At 46.7% G+C, this 16,543-nt stretch overlaps 1 protein-coding gene across 2 annotated transcripts; it reads right to left on the reverse strand.

Moving 5' to 3' along the window:
* Positions 1 to 696: 696 nt before the first annotated feature.
* fam184b (family with sequence similarity 184 member B) lies at positions 697 to 16,219 on the reverse strand. Of its 2 annotated transcripts, none has more exons than XM_068750763.1 (18): positions 15,828 to 16,219; positions 12,752 to 12,940; positions 10,350 to 10,985; positions 9,626 to 9,761; positions 9,237 to 9,388; positions 8,012 to 8,557; positions 7,634 to 7,741; positions 7,217 to 7,515; positions 6,373 to 6,502; positions 5,515 to 5,634; positions 5,188 to 5,320; positions 4,809 to 4,939; positions 4,235 to 4,350; positions 3,319 to 3,675; positions 3,104 to 3,218; positions 2,484 to 2,588; positions 1,790 to 2,166; positions 697 to 1,227 (listed from the first exon to the last, which is right to left on the reverse strand). In XM_068750763.1, exons 1-18 carry the CDS (start codon positions 15,975 to 15,977, stop codon positions 1,155 to 1,157), a joined length of 3,873 nt encoding a protein of 1,290 aa, XP_068606864.1. In that variant the 5' UTR covers positions 15,978 to 16,219; the 3' UTR covers positions 697 to 1,154. The 2 variants fall into 2 exon arrangements, with proteins under 2 accessions (XP_068606864.1, XP_068606863.1); XM_068750762.1 differs by having other exon boundaries at positions 2,484 to 2,591.
* Between the last annotated feature and the right edge of the window lie 324 nt (positions 16,220 to 16,543).

The raw sequence follows: 16,543 nt of genomic DNA on the forward strand, positions 1-16,543 counted from the left end.
AAGAAGGTGCAATTATTTGAGGACGAAGTCGTCCTGTTTAATGTCAGCACATCCCAAGTGAGGAACTTGACATACATTTGTGGTTATTGATCCCCTTGTAACACAGCAGTGGGCATAAAGTTCCCTTGATGTGCTGTGCATACAGAGCGGACATTTGATTTGTTATTAAAATAATCTTTTGAAAATGTACTCGATAGTCTTTGCTTATTGTGAAGTCTGTCTGTTTTTGCATTTTGAAAATAGGTCTGTCATTAGTATGTATCCTGAGTATATGTAGGCATGAAAATGTATTAATAAACTTTAATCATGCTTCTAAAGTTACCTGAAAGTGTCACTTTGATCAGTTTATGCAATCTAGACGAGTGCTTAACTGATTCATGGACTCAGTTTCACGATCTACCAAAGTTAGCAAATTAGAGAGCGCAGACCTCCACCAAGCAGCTCATTCCCCTCGTAATTGGATTTACACCTTCCACATGGTGATCTGGATCATCAAAATGTTCTAAATCGTTCTTGTTATGTTTATACACATACATACACATCTTTGAAAAATAAGTGAATCGGAGTTGATTTGTATTTTTAACTGATTTTTGAATCCAAAGATCAATCCATTAGATTTTGCTGGTGGATTCAGAGCTGTTTTCCAAGCACTCCATTGGAGGAATCGGGTCCCTAACCAGTATACAAAGAAGAATGTACAAAAACAAAATATTTATTCCATTTCTTCATTAAGATTATCATACATTTTTGCATTGAAACAAGCTTCATTTTGGTACGGTGAGTTGTGTTTGTCACTTTACAACAACCTTACAATATGTCAAATGCTTCAATACTTGAAGAGACACTTGGTTGTTGAGTTCAAGAAATACACACTTGCCTGGAATAATGGCGTGACAAGATTCAAACAAAGATCGCATTAAAAAAAAGGAAGACTGCTTTAAAGACATGATGAAGACATTCCAAACCAGATCCAGCCTTTGTTCTGAGGTCAGGCATGTGTTTGAGAAGCACTTGTTGGTTGAGCTTAGAGGCAATGTTCGAGATGGCCTTGCTGGTGATGAGCCCGTACAGTATGATGATGTGTTTGTGTGTGTGCGAAGCAAACGGATGTGTATAAGAAGCCATTGAGTGTATGTGAGGAAATGTTTTTGTGCTCAGAAGGAGAAGTATTTGGTGAACCACTCGTGTTTTAGCCCCTCTGTTCCCCTCTGCTCCAGATAGGGGCCCCTACGAAGGAGAAGAAGGCAGGTGGCTTGGCTTGCAGATAAATTAATTCATGAGAAATAAAAGTCGATATGACAGCAAGCTGATTTCTTTGGCTGGGTCGGCATTAATGTTAGAACAGCTGTTTCAGATCAAGTCATTCAAATTAGAAATAACGCAAATACAGGTTGAAATATCGCTTTAAAAACATGAAGGATGACTTCATGGTGTCACACAAGTCCATTTTGAAGAACTCGTATTTCCATTTTGTGCTACTTAATACTTCCAATTCATTTTCACAAGTATATATATATTTCTAAATAATTAAGTTACTTTGCACATTATTATTAAGAAAATATAAATAGCAAAATTGCCATTTTATCATGTTAAACTGCACGTTAAGGCAATTAATGATTACTTAGCCACACTCAAGCAATGATTAATTCATCAGTACTTACAATACAGTGATAAACTAATACTACTACTGTTGGTACTTACAGTACAGATCTATCCTAATATTTTGGACTTTCCCATCCTTTTCTTTTTCCATTTATAAAACCACGGCTCAGAAACGCAACGCTCTTACCTGATTGATTGGGCCTGCAGGTGTATATGCTCATGGCACGAGGGCAGCACGTAGCGAATACCGGATTGCAGCGAGGGGCAAACAGGAAGCGGGGCGGTGGGTGCCGGGGTGGGTGGGATGCAGGAGGCTCGGGTTCGGGAAGAGCGAGAAATTGAGGGGGAAAACTGTTGGCTGTTGGGGGAGAGGGAGGTGTGCTTGTGTGGAAGAGAGGACGTAGAGTAATGGGAGGTGGTCTGGGGGTGGGCGCTGGACTGGTGGGGGAGGGTGGAGGAAGAGTGCTGCGGGGCCGAGGAGGAGTGGGGCTGGAAGTTGCTCCTGTCGAATGTACTGGCATTGGGGATGCTGGTGGCACGGGGAGGCGACTCCATCTTCTTCCTCTGGAGGTAAAAAGTGGTGTTGGTGTTAAAAGCGTCCACAGAGAGTGACGCTGTTCTGGTTGCTGTGTTCAGTTGCTGCCTCAAATCATCATCGGAGATGCTTTTACTTTTGTTTTTATATAAAAGTCTGCCTCAATGTAGAGCAGATTACACACCTACGAAGGAATCTCAATGTCCAGACTAACGTTATCTGTACTTTATTTTGTAGGATTTGCTGAGTGACAAAGTTGGCCGCAGCCCAGGAAGCACTTCTGTGCTGGAAGGAGAATCGTCTTTGATGAATACATTTTGAGCCTGAACAGAACGGTCCGACTCACCCTCATGGTCGGCGTGACGCTCCCGGGGCGCGACTTTCTGTCGGGAGGCCTGAGGGTGCCGTTGTCCTCAGAAACGGGAGGGTGGAGCTGCAGATGATGCCTCTCCTCCTGGAGGGAAGGAGGAGGAAGGACTTACTTCACTTTGTGATTTCCTCCTACAGTAGGCATAAATGACTGCGTACGATAGATCCAATCAATCATCTACAGCACAAAGCGCACTGAAAAATTGTTCTGTACTCGCCAAGATTTCAAATCTCACATCTGGAAACATGAGATTAATTTTCTTATTTTAAAAACTTTTTCTTTTTTTTTTTATTACCCAAACTACTGAATTCTAGACCGGAACCAAACTTATTTGGATACTTCTTGACAAGTTAAAACGACCTTGCTGCACGGGCGGATCATTTAGCTGGCAAAGACGACGTGTTAGTCTTAAAGTCTGCGTTTGTTTCTTGTGTTTTTGTGCATTAGAGTCACGTTTAAATCCCTTTTTAAACTGTGCATTATCTGAGTACACAGTCAAAAGCTCCACATCAAGGGAGCAACTGGACGACTTGGTGAACGACACCTGTGTGTGTGTGTGTGTGTGTGTGTCTGTACACACACAACTACGCTCTCACCACCAGTCGCTTAATGAGCTGGTCTCTCTCGCTCAGTCGCTCCTGAAGTCTCCCCAGCTGCTGGTCGTCGCATCGAGGCTCCCTCCTCCTGCACCGCTCCTCCCGCTCGCGCAGCCTGCAGTTAAATCATATACCAAACACACAGCTTTTCTCTCGTACCCGTCCGGCGCTTTCATCTCAATCTCCCCCGCCTCCGTCGCATGCCCTCCACTCACTCATTCTCCAAGGCGACTATGCGAGCCTGCAGGTGCGTCTGGGCGCTGCTGTATTCAGAGACCAAACTCTGCAGCTCCTTCTTGTGCTCCCTCCTCATCTCCTCCACTTCCTCGCTCCTCTTCGCCTCCTCCGGCCCCATCCTTTTGTTTTCGTCCACCTCGTCCTCTTTCACGTCCTCCTCTTTCCTCTCTTCCCAGTGCTTCTGTGACTCCTCCAGCTTCTCCATCTCCACCCTCAGTTTCTCCACTTCCTCTTTCAGACGCTGCGCTTCGTCCTCCAGCTGGGTGTCTCGCTTCTTCAGCAAGTCTACACTTTCCTCTTTGATCTCTTTCGTCTCAGGGGTTTTCTCCAGTGACCTAGCAAGGGAAGCGTCGGACCAATGGTGACAAACCTTTGCATTTGATCTATTGGGTAACATATCAGGAGTCCTGAAAACGCCAGACTCATCACAAATACCTCTGCTGATTCAGCCTTTTTTATATCATAGACCACAGATCTAATCAACCTATGCAAACGTATGCAATATAGTGTGGTGTACCTGCAAACAAATATAATCAGTTGCGTAAAATTAACAGACTACATAAAGATTAAAACTACATAATGCAACGATGCTGAAATGAACTCAGCCCTTAAATCTGGGGACATTACAGCCGAAACAATTAGCTGATTAATTATGCCTCGAAAATCCTTTTCTTTGTCGCGTCACTACACAAAATACTAAATAGATTCAGCTTCGGCCTGTCGATTTCCGATTTGATGCAGGACTCGGTTTGACTACTGAATGCGATTCCTTCAGCTTATGGAAAGAAAATATTATCAGGAGAGCAACAAATAACACAGCTAATCACGACTTGCAGCCTTGACCGGCTTCATTTGCACCGATATATCTACACGCGTGCCCACATCCTTCCTCACCATTCCTTTGATTGCTTCTTCAGCGCTGCATTTTCTCGCTGCAGCTCCATCATCGCGCAACGGCTCTCATCCAGCTGTCGCTCAAACACCTGGCACTGATTCTGTTGCTTCAGATCCTTAACACACACGCGCACACACCCACACACACACCCACACACGCATACGATCAGTATCTGCCTTCATTTAAATGTTCTGAATATTGTTTTTTTAGTGGCGAGCGCTGCTGTTGACTTTAAAGGATGTCGGTTTTGACATGGATTTGTGTGTGTGTGTGCGTGTGTGTTTGCACATACAGTATATATGCATTTACTTGCTTGTGTGTATCAAAGAGAGATTATATAGTATAAAAAAATTAAATTAAAAAAAGCACTTTTCCAGTAAATGAGAAATGTGCGCATTAAGTGATGTGAAAAAATAAGATCCGGAGACAAATTCCTGTCACAGCTAGAAAGTTTCGTGAAAAATGTATATTTTTTCCGAGTAATGCTCTAAATATAAAACCTGGAGAGACAGACGGACGTTGTCTGTTACCCCCCCTTGTCGATTCTCTGGGCCTGCCGTGTGTTCCTGTTACCTGTTGCAGAGCCATCATCTGCGTGTGTGCCTGCAGTTGAGCCTGGAGGTCCTCGATCTGCTGCATGTGTCTCTGGGTGATCTGTCTGCTCCACTCCGTGTGCTGCTGCGTTAACTCTGCCCTCTGCTTATCTGACACACACGCAAAGAAAACTAAAGCAGCCCGGCCCACTGTTACAGGTACCCTTCCGCTGTTGCCATGGTTAACTGTATCCATGGCAATAGCAACTTCACCGTTGAATTAATGATCTTGTTGCGTATTTAGCTGCCTGTTCATTTGTCCATGCCACAGTGTGTACGCTACATGGGATGTGTTGCTGTCTGTATGTGCTCATGCTAAATGTCATGTGTGCGTGTTGTCGTGCACATGCGCGTGATACCTAGCTCCAGGTGGTGCATTGTCTGTAGTCTGTTCCTCTCAGACAGCACATCTTCTTTCGCCTGTCTCTCTAACGCCTGCAGAGCCATGCTGTGATTGTGCCTCTCCACAACTGAAGACTGGGCTTGGGGCTCCTCCAACACATTAACACATGTTTTTTGTTTTCCCTTTTATAAGGGATTTATAAATCGCTGCACAAGCCTGTCATTAGTGCGTCCACGTTACATAGATAACACCAATACATTCCTGACAGTAGCATCATCATCCCTGCTGAATTATTCATCATCACATAGAAAAAAAAACAAGGAAGCACATTTGATTAAAATACCTGCAGCAGCTCCCTCAGTTTCCTGTTTATCTCCTTGGTGTCTTGGACCTCTTTCCTCAGCCTGTCAATTTCAGGGTTGCCATGGCCATCGTCTCCGGGGCCCGCCTTCTTTTTCTCCGCCTGCGCCAGTTAACAATCACGAGGAAATGATTTCAAAGGCTCAGCGTTCCGGCACAAGCAACCCTGAGATAATGACTTTGCAAAGAGTGCGGAATTAAATGAGGAAGCCGCTTTTGTTTTAGCATTTGCAGCCTTGAGCAGCTTTCTTTAAATACATAAATAATGCACAGGCTTCATCGGGCACTATAAACAAAATTGTGGAAGTAATTAAAGGAGCACTGCAGAAATGTGTTTGGGATGCAACCCAGAATGAAATATCAAGATTATTAGTCTCTAGTAATCACGAGGCTCTTCCAAACATCCTCGTTTACAACGTAGTTTTAACACGCGTTGTCTGCGAGACACGCAGCGTTGTTTTCCGATTGTCTCCCTCAGAGACATAGAAGTCATTCTACAACCACACTTGAATGTCAAACCCTTTCAGCAGAGTGAGAGTTTTAAGCATACAAATATTCACTTCCTTGAGCTTCAGAATGTGGGGAGATTTACAAGACATAATCTCAGGGCTCGAAAAAAATTATTGGGGAAAATATTTCAGTGTTTTTCTCACTTTATTCTGCAGAAAGAATCATTCATTGAGAATCAGAACAATCATCTCCTTTTTCTGGAATCCACCAAATATGTGATCAATAACGATGTGACGATCACGTTATAATCTTCCTAAATCTATAATGTTTTATAACATAATGATAATCCGGGATCACAGATGGTTGCTGGTGGTTTGTGGAGGAAGCTCACCTGCGACTGCAGCTCAGATACCTGGGTCTGCAGCTCCTGCTCTCTGTTCTGCCACCTCTGGTCACTCTCGGCAACCGCGGCGTTCATCTCGATCCTGAACTCGGCTCTGAGACGATCTTCACACTCTGCTCTGGAGACACGGAATCAGAATGAGAGTTAACCGACATGCAACCTTGACTGAAATCAATCCGTCCTTCTGCAGAATCCCATTATAGGGCCCTTTCCGCTCGCGCTCCACTCTTACTGAAAAAGACAATTATTGTTTTTATATTCTTAGTTTAGTAGATGGGGGTAAATCAGATTATTTCTCACTTCATTTTATATCCATCTCTCATAAATATTCATGTAAAGAGATTAGAATTCCCGGGTTTTGTTTCTGGAACGAAACCTGTCAACCATAAACGGGCTTTTTGTGCCACTGCAATTTAAAATACAGGGGGGTGGGGGGGGGGGGGATGAATGTCCTGCTGACGGATATTACTGTAATACAAACACATTGCTGCTTCTTTATTTAACACTAACAACTTCACGTCGCATAGACTGGAATTTAAGAGCTCACTTTAAAACAGCAATCGGTGTGTGTGCAAAGTAATCATAGCTGAAGACCATTACGGCCTGTGTTTATTTGGACCCTGATATTGATTGAGATTTAATGTCAGTGCAGCGCCTAAAGTATCATTTCAATCACCATTTGCTGCGTTTTATTATTGCATCTATTTCTTGGCACGTCTTCATCCAATCAACATGCCGCATCTCATTAACATTCAAACAAAATGAAGGGAGAATAAAAAAGCTGCAGCTCTCCGCTTCGAGCTGCGAGCCTTGTGGAAGTCCATTCCGTTACCTGATCCGGTCCTCAGCGTGCCGCTGCCCCTGATCGAGAAGATTCCTCTCCGTATTTAGGCGGCTCTGCTCCAGGACTTTCTCCTCCAGTCGGTGTTTGTCAGCTCTCAGGGACACAATCTCTCTCTGCTGCCTGTCCCGCTGCCTCTCCTTCTCCTCCTGTGTCCGAACCAGTCGGCTCCGGGTCTGGTGGAGGTCCTCCTCCAGACGGGCACACTTTGGTCCACATGAGGAGGCAGCGTCATGGTTCCCCTTCTCGTTCTTCTCTTGCCGCTGGGTCACTGACTCCAACCTACAGATCTAAATCAACAAAGATATCTTACTTCAGATAGTCCAAGCTCTTAATCCTTGTCCTTGATCTTAGAAATGACTGTTCTAGTAATATATATATATCCCCTGGTCTTTCCAGACCTCTGACCTCATCAGTAGCATTTTTCAGTTTCGTTCTCAGCTCCTGTCTTTCCTTCTCCAGGCTGCTGCGTAGCTCCTCACCACTTCTCCGCTCCTCCTCCAAATGCGCACACACCTTTCAAGAAAAATCATTAAGGACTGATCTTCTTCTAGTACTCTAACCCAACGATACTATCATTTCATCATTAGTAAGCCTAATTAATAATTAGTTTCAAGTGCACATTACACAAAGGCTCAAAGGGCAGGCAATCATGTGATTAAATCTCTTAGAAAACTACATTTAATCTTTGTTAAAATATGCATTAAATGTGCTCTTTTAGACCGGTGGTTATCAACTAGTGAGGATATTTGATTATAGTCCCCCCCCCCCCCCGGCGATGCTGACCTCTTGGTTGGTCTTCTTCTCAGAGCTCAGAGCTTCTTGAACGCTGTGGAGTTCAGACGCATGCCTCCTCATCACCTCCTCTATGGCCTTCCGCACCTGCTCCTTCAACCGCTTCCGGTCCTCCTCGGCCTTCTCCACCAGCCTCTTCTTCTCCTCCTCCAGCTTCTGCTGCACATTGGCTCGCTCCGCCTCGACCTGCTCAATGCTCTTATCCAACTGCGAATGGACGCGAACCCTCTCGACTTCCAGCTCCTTCCGCAGCCGGTCGACCTCTTCCTCCTTCTCTCCCCTCACGCGCTGTTTCATCTCCTCGATTTCTTTGCGCATCGCTTCCCTCTCCTCCTCTTTCTCTCGGCGCAGTCGCTTTCTGTCCTTCTCAAGCTGATCCTTCTCTTTCTCTCTTTGCCTCTGCAGGTTTTCCCTCTCTTTCTGCATCCCTTTCTGCAGTCTGTCCCGCTCGTCATCTGCATGCTTTTGGATGCGACGCAGCTCCTCCATCTGGGCTCTCACCATCTCTGAACGCTGACTGGACAGGGCCTCAGCATGCTGACGACAAACAGCACGCACCCAGCGGTCACTGAATCAGGTATACACCAATGGAATCCCATCCAAAAGCCATGCAACGTTATAAATGTTATTTACCGACAAGTATGTTTTTGTGCGTCGGAATAAATTTACCACTATGAGTGATGACGAAAACCACAACCTTCAATAAGAGGGAACTCAGTGAAATGTTCGACATTCTAAAAATAAAGAGAAGCATATTTGCACTAAAACTTTGCAGAAGTACAGCCGACAGTATTCCAACGATGCTTGGAATAGTTTTGTGGAGACTGCCTCTCATAACAGATCAAAAGCCAAAACTTCATTTTGAATTTTAAGCAACCTAATTTCACTTCAAATTGAATTTGAAACGCAAGCTTTTTATGGGTGACGTCTTGTTTTCAAGAAATTGAAATTGAGAACTTGTTATCGAACCAACTGTAGTGGGAAAGGAGCATTGTTTGTAGAAAACTATTTATCCACGAAGTTCAAATATATGAATTTACATTTCAAATTCATCATCTAGTTCATGTCAGGAACATGAAGATCAAAGACTAAGATACAGTGAATCTTTCTGTTTTGCAGCAGAGATGCTGAATCACTGATTTCACTCTAAATCCCGGCACCGTAAAAAGGACCAAACCACAAACGTAGCAGGGGGGGTTTCTGCGTGTGTCTTTACCTGGCGTATCTGTCGGGCGTGGTCATTGTTTCTGCCACTGCTCTGAAGCTCCAGCTCTCTGTTCCGGCTCTGCAGGCGGCTCGCCTGGCTCCTCAGCTCCTCCACTTCAGCACACACACACACCTCACAGCCTCTGCGGTTCAGCAGCTCCTCTGACACACACACACACAGAGAACACCGCGTACGGTGACATGTTGATGAAACGGTGTGTGTGTTTGCAGCAGATGAATGATGTGTATTTACTGCGCTTTCTGTTCACATTACAAATTGGCGGATTGCAAAATTGAATTAACAGTGAGTCGCGAGGAATAATGGCAATGGAGTAGGCTTGGCTGAATTTCGCAGATCTGAGCATCTCAGGCAGCTGGGGGGGGGGGGGGGGCAACTACCTGCTCTGCTCTGCAGCTCGTCCTCCTGCAGCAGCAGCCTCTCCTTGGCGACTGCAAGCTCCTCCTCTGCCTGTTTAGCGGCTCCCTCGGCCTCGGACACGCGCCTCCGGTCCAGTTCCAACTCCTCCTCCAGGTCCTGGAAAGGGCGAGCGAGGTGGGCAGAGTATTGTTGAGGGAGGAGAGAGGAAGCCATTGGCACATTTGATACAGGTAAGGAGGAAGGAGAGAGCGAGAGGCCACATCAGAGGGACTGGGAGACAAATGGGATGAGATGCGGCGAGTCGGGGAGCTCGTTCACCCAGCTGTGAGCCTTACGTGTTCTGCTGTGAGGGCATAAACACAGCAGCTCTCAAGGGGTTAATTAACGCCCACCCACAAGGCCGTGGCCGTGCAGCAAATCCAGCCTGCTCAAACTACTCATTAGTAGATAGTTGGAAATGGGAACAGCACTCAGGGATAGTAGGCTGTGGTTAGACAGGCAGGGCCCTCCCCTCTCTTCTCTCCTCTCCTCTCCTCTCCTCTCCTCTCCTCCCCTCCCCGCCCCTCTCTCCTCTCTCCCCGTCTCGTCTCGTCTCCTCTCCTCTCCTCTACTTTCACATCAATGTTTTCGTTGGCCGGGTGCCTCAGAGATAGGAAGCTGCCACATTTCAATTTTCTTTCACTTAACTCTTCACAACATTGAACTTGTGTGTGTGCGTGTGTGTGTGTGTGTGTGCGTGCGTACCTGTATTCGTTCTTTCAGTTTCACCGAGCTTCTCTTGCTCTCCGCCAGCCTCTCCAGGTGACTTTCCACCTTCACTCTTTCCCTTAGAGCGCTGTGCATTCCTTTCTTCTCCTCTTCCTCCCTCGCCTCCCATCGCTGCTGCTCCTCCCTCCACTCTGCCTCCATTCTCTTCCTCGTTTCCTCCTTCTCCTCATTTAGATCATTCACCCTCTGCTCCCACAGGTCTCGTTCCTCTTTCACAGCTCGTCTCTCCTCCTCCTCTGCTCGCTCCCTCTCCGCCTTCAGTGCCTTCACCTCCTCCGAGAGTGCTTTTACCCGTCCCAGACTTTCCCGCTCCTCTGCTTCCCTCTCCTCCTCTTTTTTTCTCATCTCATCCTCCCTCCGTCTCTCCTCGTCGAATGCTTTCTGTAGCTCCTCACATTTGGCATCCAGCTCCTGGATCTGTTCCCCGGCCTTCTCCAGTTCTTTGCTCAGATGCAGGCTCTCCTCCTGGGCATCGCTGATCTGGGCCTTGGCCTCCTGGAGCTCTTCCTCAGCAGTCTGCAGCCTCTCCTTAAACTCTTTTCTCAGCTCCACCTCAGTTTCACGCTCTCGCTCCTCCACCTGGATACGGAAGCATTCAAAGTTCGCCTGCACCTGGTGAACCAGAAGATAACACAATGCACTTACAGTATATGTAAAACTACAATCCCATCTGATCTTTACATTGCCGTTTTGGTTTGTTTGCAAAATCTTCATCCTTGTTGTCATTAAAAAAAAATGTCCAGGAGTCACAAGTGGGTTATGAAATGGTGTCCTGAAAATTCCAGTCAGATATGACACTTTTGTACAGTTTCATATCTTTGCAGGGAGCAAGAGAATATGTTTTTCATTCCAAGCAAAAAAAAATGCACAAAATACATTTGTTTATTCAGAAACTTTATTGTTTATATTGACTCGCTTGCTTTTTTTCTCCAAATATTTAAATGTTTAACTGATCAGCTCAACTAGAAAACATAGAATCTGTGTTTAGTGTGTGTGTGTGTGTGTGTGGTTCTGGAATTTTAACTGCTGCCATACGACACATATTTCTTTCCAGGATTCCTTAAAAAAATGTTATCTTGAAAATGATATCAAACATATATAGAAGTCAAATCTAATGGAATCCGTGCGTTTCTTTACCTGGATGACTCATTCATGCACCTTCTGTAACTGCCTCTGCTCGGATCTTGCCTCGTGTCAAATTAAACAACATCGCTTAATACCGAGATCCTGGAAATCCACTCCAAGCATTTTGGAATCATGTGTTTATCATCCACAGTTTATGAGTTATGAACAACAACAAAAGGTTTTCCAAAATGGTAGATCCAGATCTTCTATTTTATAACTTTACATATATATGAAATCTATTGAAATGACTTTGAATCATTATTATCTAAGCTACACATTGGTTTGCATGGCCTACTATAATTATTTGAATGATATTGGCAGAAGGATTGAAAAATAACAAGTTGGGAAAAATGAGAAGGTTATCCAGAATTTACATTTTATCCAGATCTCCCAAGACGCAACAACGTCATCAAAATCTCTAGGCAAACTTTTAAGATGTCAGAGAAAGCAAACACTGGCAATCATTACGCCTCCTCTAGCAGGAGGTAACAAAGGTAATCAAGACGATACATTTGTAATCAAGACACATTTATTGCCTGTCTGCATTTATATGCCGTGATGTTGGAATATAAATCTAGACTGCGGCTTAAATGTTGAATTAAACTGCATTTGAGCGTCAGCAAGAAACAATTTAAACAAATCTGCTCTTATGAAACAAAAGACTCGTTAAATTTAATCTATGCTCAACACAACAGTTTAGTTTTATATTTATTGAATTGGAACATTTACATCAGTGGCAACACGGCTCAATCAGATCCAATCCATTCCTCTTGCAAATAATATATTCATCTTGTTACAGCTTACTCCCCTTGTCCCCCCGACAACAGCTGTAAAATAGTAAAAGGGGTCTGCCGTACAGGTACATTAGCAGGTATATGCGTTTACATGCCCATGATGCCATCCGATAAAGCAGATGGCAAGCGAAGCAGCCGATGAGGCAATATGTCTCAAAATAGAAGTGAAAAAAAAATCACAGGTACTTTGTAAGAAGAATTACGGTATCTTCCCAAAGTGCAAACTAGACAGTAACGTGTGTATTTATGAATACTTGGATGTTTCATGGTGCTAAATGTAAATCAGACATTAGGTCAGTGACGGGAACAGGATATCTGAATGAGGTTGTTGTTGCATAGGGGGGGGCGTTTAATTTGCTACAGAATGCCCTTGAAAGAGGACAAGCTTATCTCATGATCAGGAAGGTAAGAGAATATCTACACACCCACACCCACACACACACACACACACACACACACCTGGGCTCCAACTCTATGCTGCTCGTCCAGAGACTCCTGCAGCTCCAGGAGTCGCGTCCTCAGTGCCGACCCCTCCCCTTCGTGACACGTCTCCATCAGGATGCGGTGCAGCTCCTGGTGGTGCGCATGGCTCAAGGCCTGCAAGGCCGCCTCCTGCTCCTCGTTCTTCATGTTCAGAGAGTAAATCACCTGCAGGCATCAACGACAGGCAGGGAGAGGTGGAACATCTGGACACATCGCTGACCTCAACATGAGATTTTTGTGAAGGCCGGGGTGAGAATTGCGTTTTGTTCGTCATCTCTTCTGGGGAATAGGTCATCACATCATGTGTGTGTGTGTGTGTGTGTGTGTGTGTGTGTGTGTCCGAGCACTGATTCTAGCAGACGCTAGAGACTGGGCCATAACAATAACACAGTATGCTTCTCCATTGGCACATATTCAGATTTCACTGCTATTATTTTTAGTTAAAAGTGCATATTGAGTGCAAAACTAAACCTTGATCAAATTTTGATTTGTATTCACTATTTTAATTTCAATTTATGTAACTGACAGAACTGTATTCTATACATTACAGCTTGGTGATTATTTAATTGTAAATTCCAGTCTTCTTCGGAGATAGAAAACTTTCATTTGATTAGACTTTATTTTAATCCAGCGCATTTAGTACAAGAAACACAAACTCGTACATCCTCGCATAAACCCCGACACCAACAATGCGAGTGAAACAGCAGCGCTTCCGTATTTGCACTCGAGTGCTGTGGGCTGATCTAGTCCAGGCACTGCAGCTTCCTATACAGAGACTTTCCTGCCTGTCAGCATGTGTGGAGTCCCGACCTCCTCGTCCCGATATAGACCGTGACTAACGCCTGAAATACGGCCTATTTTGCGCCACTACTCACTCCACCCTCTGTGCCGTGTCTACAGTGTCGTCATCGGCTCTCACTGACCCTAATGTCTCACTTATCCACTTGCAGGCGTGCGTGGATTTGTGTGTGTGCATGCATATGCATCGGCTCATATTTTACCCAGACGCCTCTCTGTCTGCACTGCCAGACATTCCCTTTGGATGCGGCGTCTATCTAAATGTTAATCACAGACCCGCCTATTTCTTGTCAGTCAAACTCCTTGGACATGCATGTGAGGTGGAGCCAGGAGGAGACACGTGGGAGGACACGAGAGCGGCTGGTGTTGGGGAGGACGGTGCAAAGGACAGGGTGAAGTGGAGAAGGTTGGGTTGCTGTGCGGACCCCCGATGGGACAAGCCGAAAGAAGAAGTGTTTCTAAAGATTTTTAGTTTCAGGAATCATAAAGCCTCAGCCATCAATAAAGGCTTCAAATCTTTATTGATTTTATTGAAGGCCTCTATTTTAGAGTACTGCATCACGACAGAGTGGCTTTTTGGGTGGAGATCCTCAACGCAAGGGCGCGGCGGCCTGGTTGGAGCTACGGGGGCCCCTCCCGCCGCTACAGGTTCTGCCTCCAGACCTCATGCCGATGATTTTATTCGATGATGTCATTCGTGTAGCCTCACAAGCGCTGGCCGTGCTTATTGACAACAACTTCATAGTCAGCAAAGCATGAAATGAATATTCCGTCTCCAGTGTAAAGCTGAAAAAGGAGCGAATGTAGGAGAGGTTAGGCAGGTTAGACACACACACACACACACACACCCTCTTACATCAGCCCCCCCCCCGCCTACATTCTCACACATGCCCGCACCTCTACACATATTAAAAGGTGCTATGCGCAGGATTACAAAGCAGGGAACATTGTGCCGGTGTGAGATAGAGAAGCACAGGAAATCACAGACAGAATTAGAGCTGCCAATCACACCAGTGTGTTGACGTGCACGCACACACACACACACTTTAATATGCTGTTGTTGATCTCTCAGTCACACAGAGAGACGACGCTCTCCTCGGTGTTCATATCCGTTCACGCACAACAGCTGGCCTGGTCAGCGCTCGCCGTCTTCCCATTGGCTCATTCCACCATGTAAACACACGCCCACGTGTGACTGGTTCATATTAGGACATAACCATTCGACCAGGACAGACCACTCTCACCGGGGGGGGGGGGGGGGGGGGGGGTGAGAGTGGTTTAATATTCGCCCCTGCCAACGCGGCGAGGGAGGGGGTACAGAAACGGGTAGGAAAGGAGAGGCTCATTCTAGAGTCGATTTCACAGGTTTCTAGAGACAATAGAGGAGATCTGGATCTGTATGTGCTCTGAGGGATTCGTCTCGGGTGAGGGTTTCTGGGTACAGAGCTGGGATTGAGCTGGGATTGAGCTGGGATTGAGCTGGGATTGAGCTGGGATTGAGCTGGGATTGAGCTGGGATTGAGCTGAGAGAGAAGAAGAAACGCGCTCAAGGTTCTTCTTTTTAGCAGAGGGTCAAGATGACAGCTTGAGGGACGAGGCTGCCGGAGTTTCCTTACAAGCACAAATGCTGACCCCTCATCCGTTTCATCTTTGTGTGCAACAACAAGCAAACACAACTGCAGTCATTGCACAGGTGTGCACACACGCACGCACACACACACACACACACACACACGCGCAGAGGGGATCCATAAATGAAGAGAGGAACTGCACAGTCATCAGTAATTGTCACAGCTCAACAAGCGACGGGTCATGCCCGCACTATAGTGAGGGACGGTCCCCTTATATGCCCGCTGCAGCTGCCACGCACGCGCGCAGCATCACGCACGCGTTCAGCTATTTTAATGTACAAACATCAACGCGTCTCTTTTAGCGGCTGGTTCTGTGAATGTTCACGCTTTCGGTCTCCCGGTGAGACAATGAAACACACCGGATGCGCGCAGCCTCCGCTTCCTTTGATGATGCAGCAGAGAACAATCGATTGATGAAATGACAACGACGTTCCCGTCGGTCCGGCTGTCACGCAGCTGGATCTCTGCGCACCGCACCGCACCGCACCGCACCCGGTCGGTGATCGCGGTCTGATTACCGTTTATTATCTACTGAATATAGCCTCCTAATTAATGGATTTTTACGCACCGACAGGCTATTGTTCCTCAGCCCGACCCGTCCCGGTGTCACCGGCAGCCTTTACCTTGGTCAGCTGAGCGATCTTCTTGCACATCTTGCTGTGCATCTCGCCGTCGTGCAGCTCCTGCTGGACCGTCCCGAACTCTGCCGCAGTCCCGTTAACGGCGGCGTCCGGCCCGAGCGGGGTCGCAGCCTTACCGGCGCCCGAGGCCATAACGGGAGCGCCCGAAGGAGAACTTTCCTCGCCCGCGGAGGGATTTGTCAGAAATAAACCCGCCGCCTCTCAGAATAAGATTCCCCCCGGAACCGAGTCAACTTTTCACGCATCCCTCCCTTTGGGCTCTCCCGGTGCGTTATTACGGTCGTGGCCCCCCCTCTCCCGCTCTCCGCCCGGTGATCGCGGAGGTCACACGCTGGAAGTCCATCATCCGCCAGAAGACGCTTCCCTTCCCTGCTGTCAGCTGATCGATATTCTATTGGGGGGGGGGCGCTCGATAATTAGGCGGCGTCGTCCGACCACCTGTCTGGCGGCAGGGGCGGGGAGGGGCGTGCGTACCGTATCTGGAACGTTACCGGAGACAGACCGAGAAGCGCACCACTGCAGTGCCGCCCCGCCCCCCCCCGACGCTGCTGTATCGGTGCCGTTCACCGGGGGGGGGGGCCCGGCCGTGTGATTTAACTCCGTCGGTCAGAGACCATTAACAGAATCAGAGAGACTGTTCGGGCTGCACAGCAACACGGGAGGGCGCCTGCTGCCAATTATTGATTAGCGTTGCCTTA

This window comes from Brachionichthys hirsutus, chromosome 17, assembly GCF_040956055.1.
Source record: "Brachionichthys hirsutus isolate HB-005 chromosome 17, CSIRO-AGI_Bhir_v1, whole genome shotgun sequence".
Taxonomy (NCBI): domain Eukaryota; kingdom Metazoa; phylum Chordata; class Actinopteri; order Lophiiformes; family Brachionichthyidae; genus Brachionichthys; species Brachionichthys hirsutus.

What these genes read in the sequence shown, in the direction of transcription:
- fam184b (XM_068750762.1), bottom strand. Translation starts at nt 15,977, where the DNA reads ATGGCCTCGGGCGCCGGTAAGGCTGCGACCCCGCTCGGGCCGGACGCC. An exon ending in AGCATAGAGTTGGAGCCCAG is followed by an intron (nt 10,986 to 12,751) that starts GTGTGTGTGTGT and finishes CTGGTTCACCAG; the next exon opens with GTGCAGGCGAACTTTGAATG. An exon ending in CACGCTGAGGACCGGATCAG is followed by an intron (nt 6,503 to 7,216) that starts GTAACGGAATGG and finishes CCGTGTCTCCAG; the next exon opens with AGCAGAGTGTGAAGATCGTC.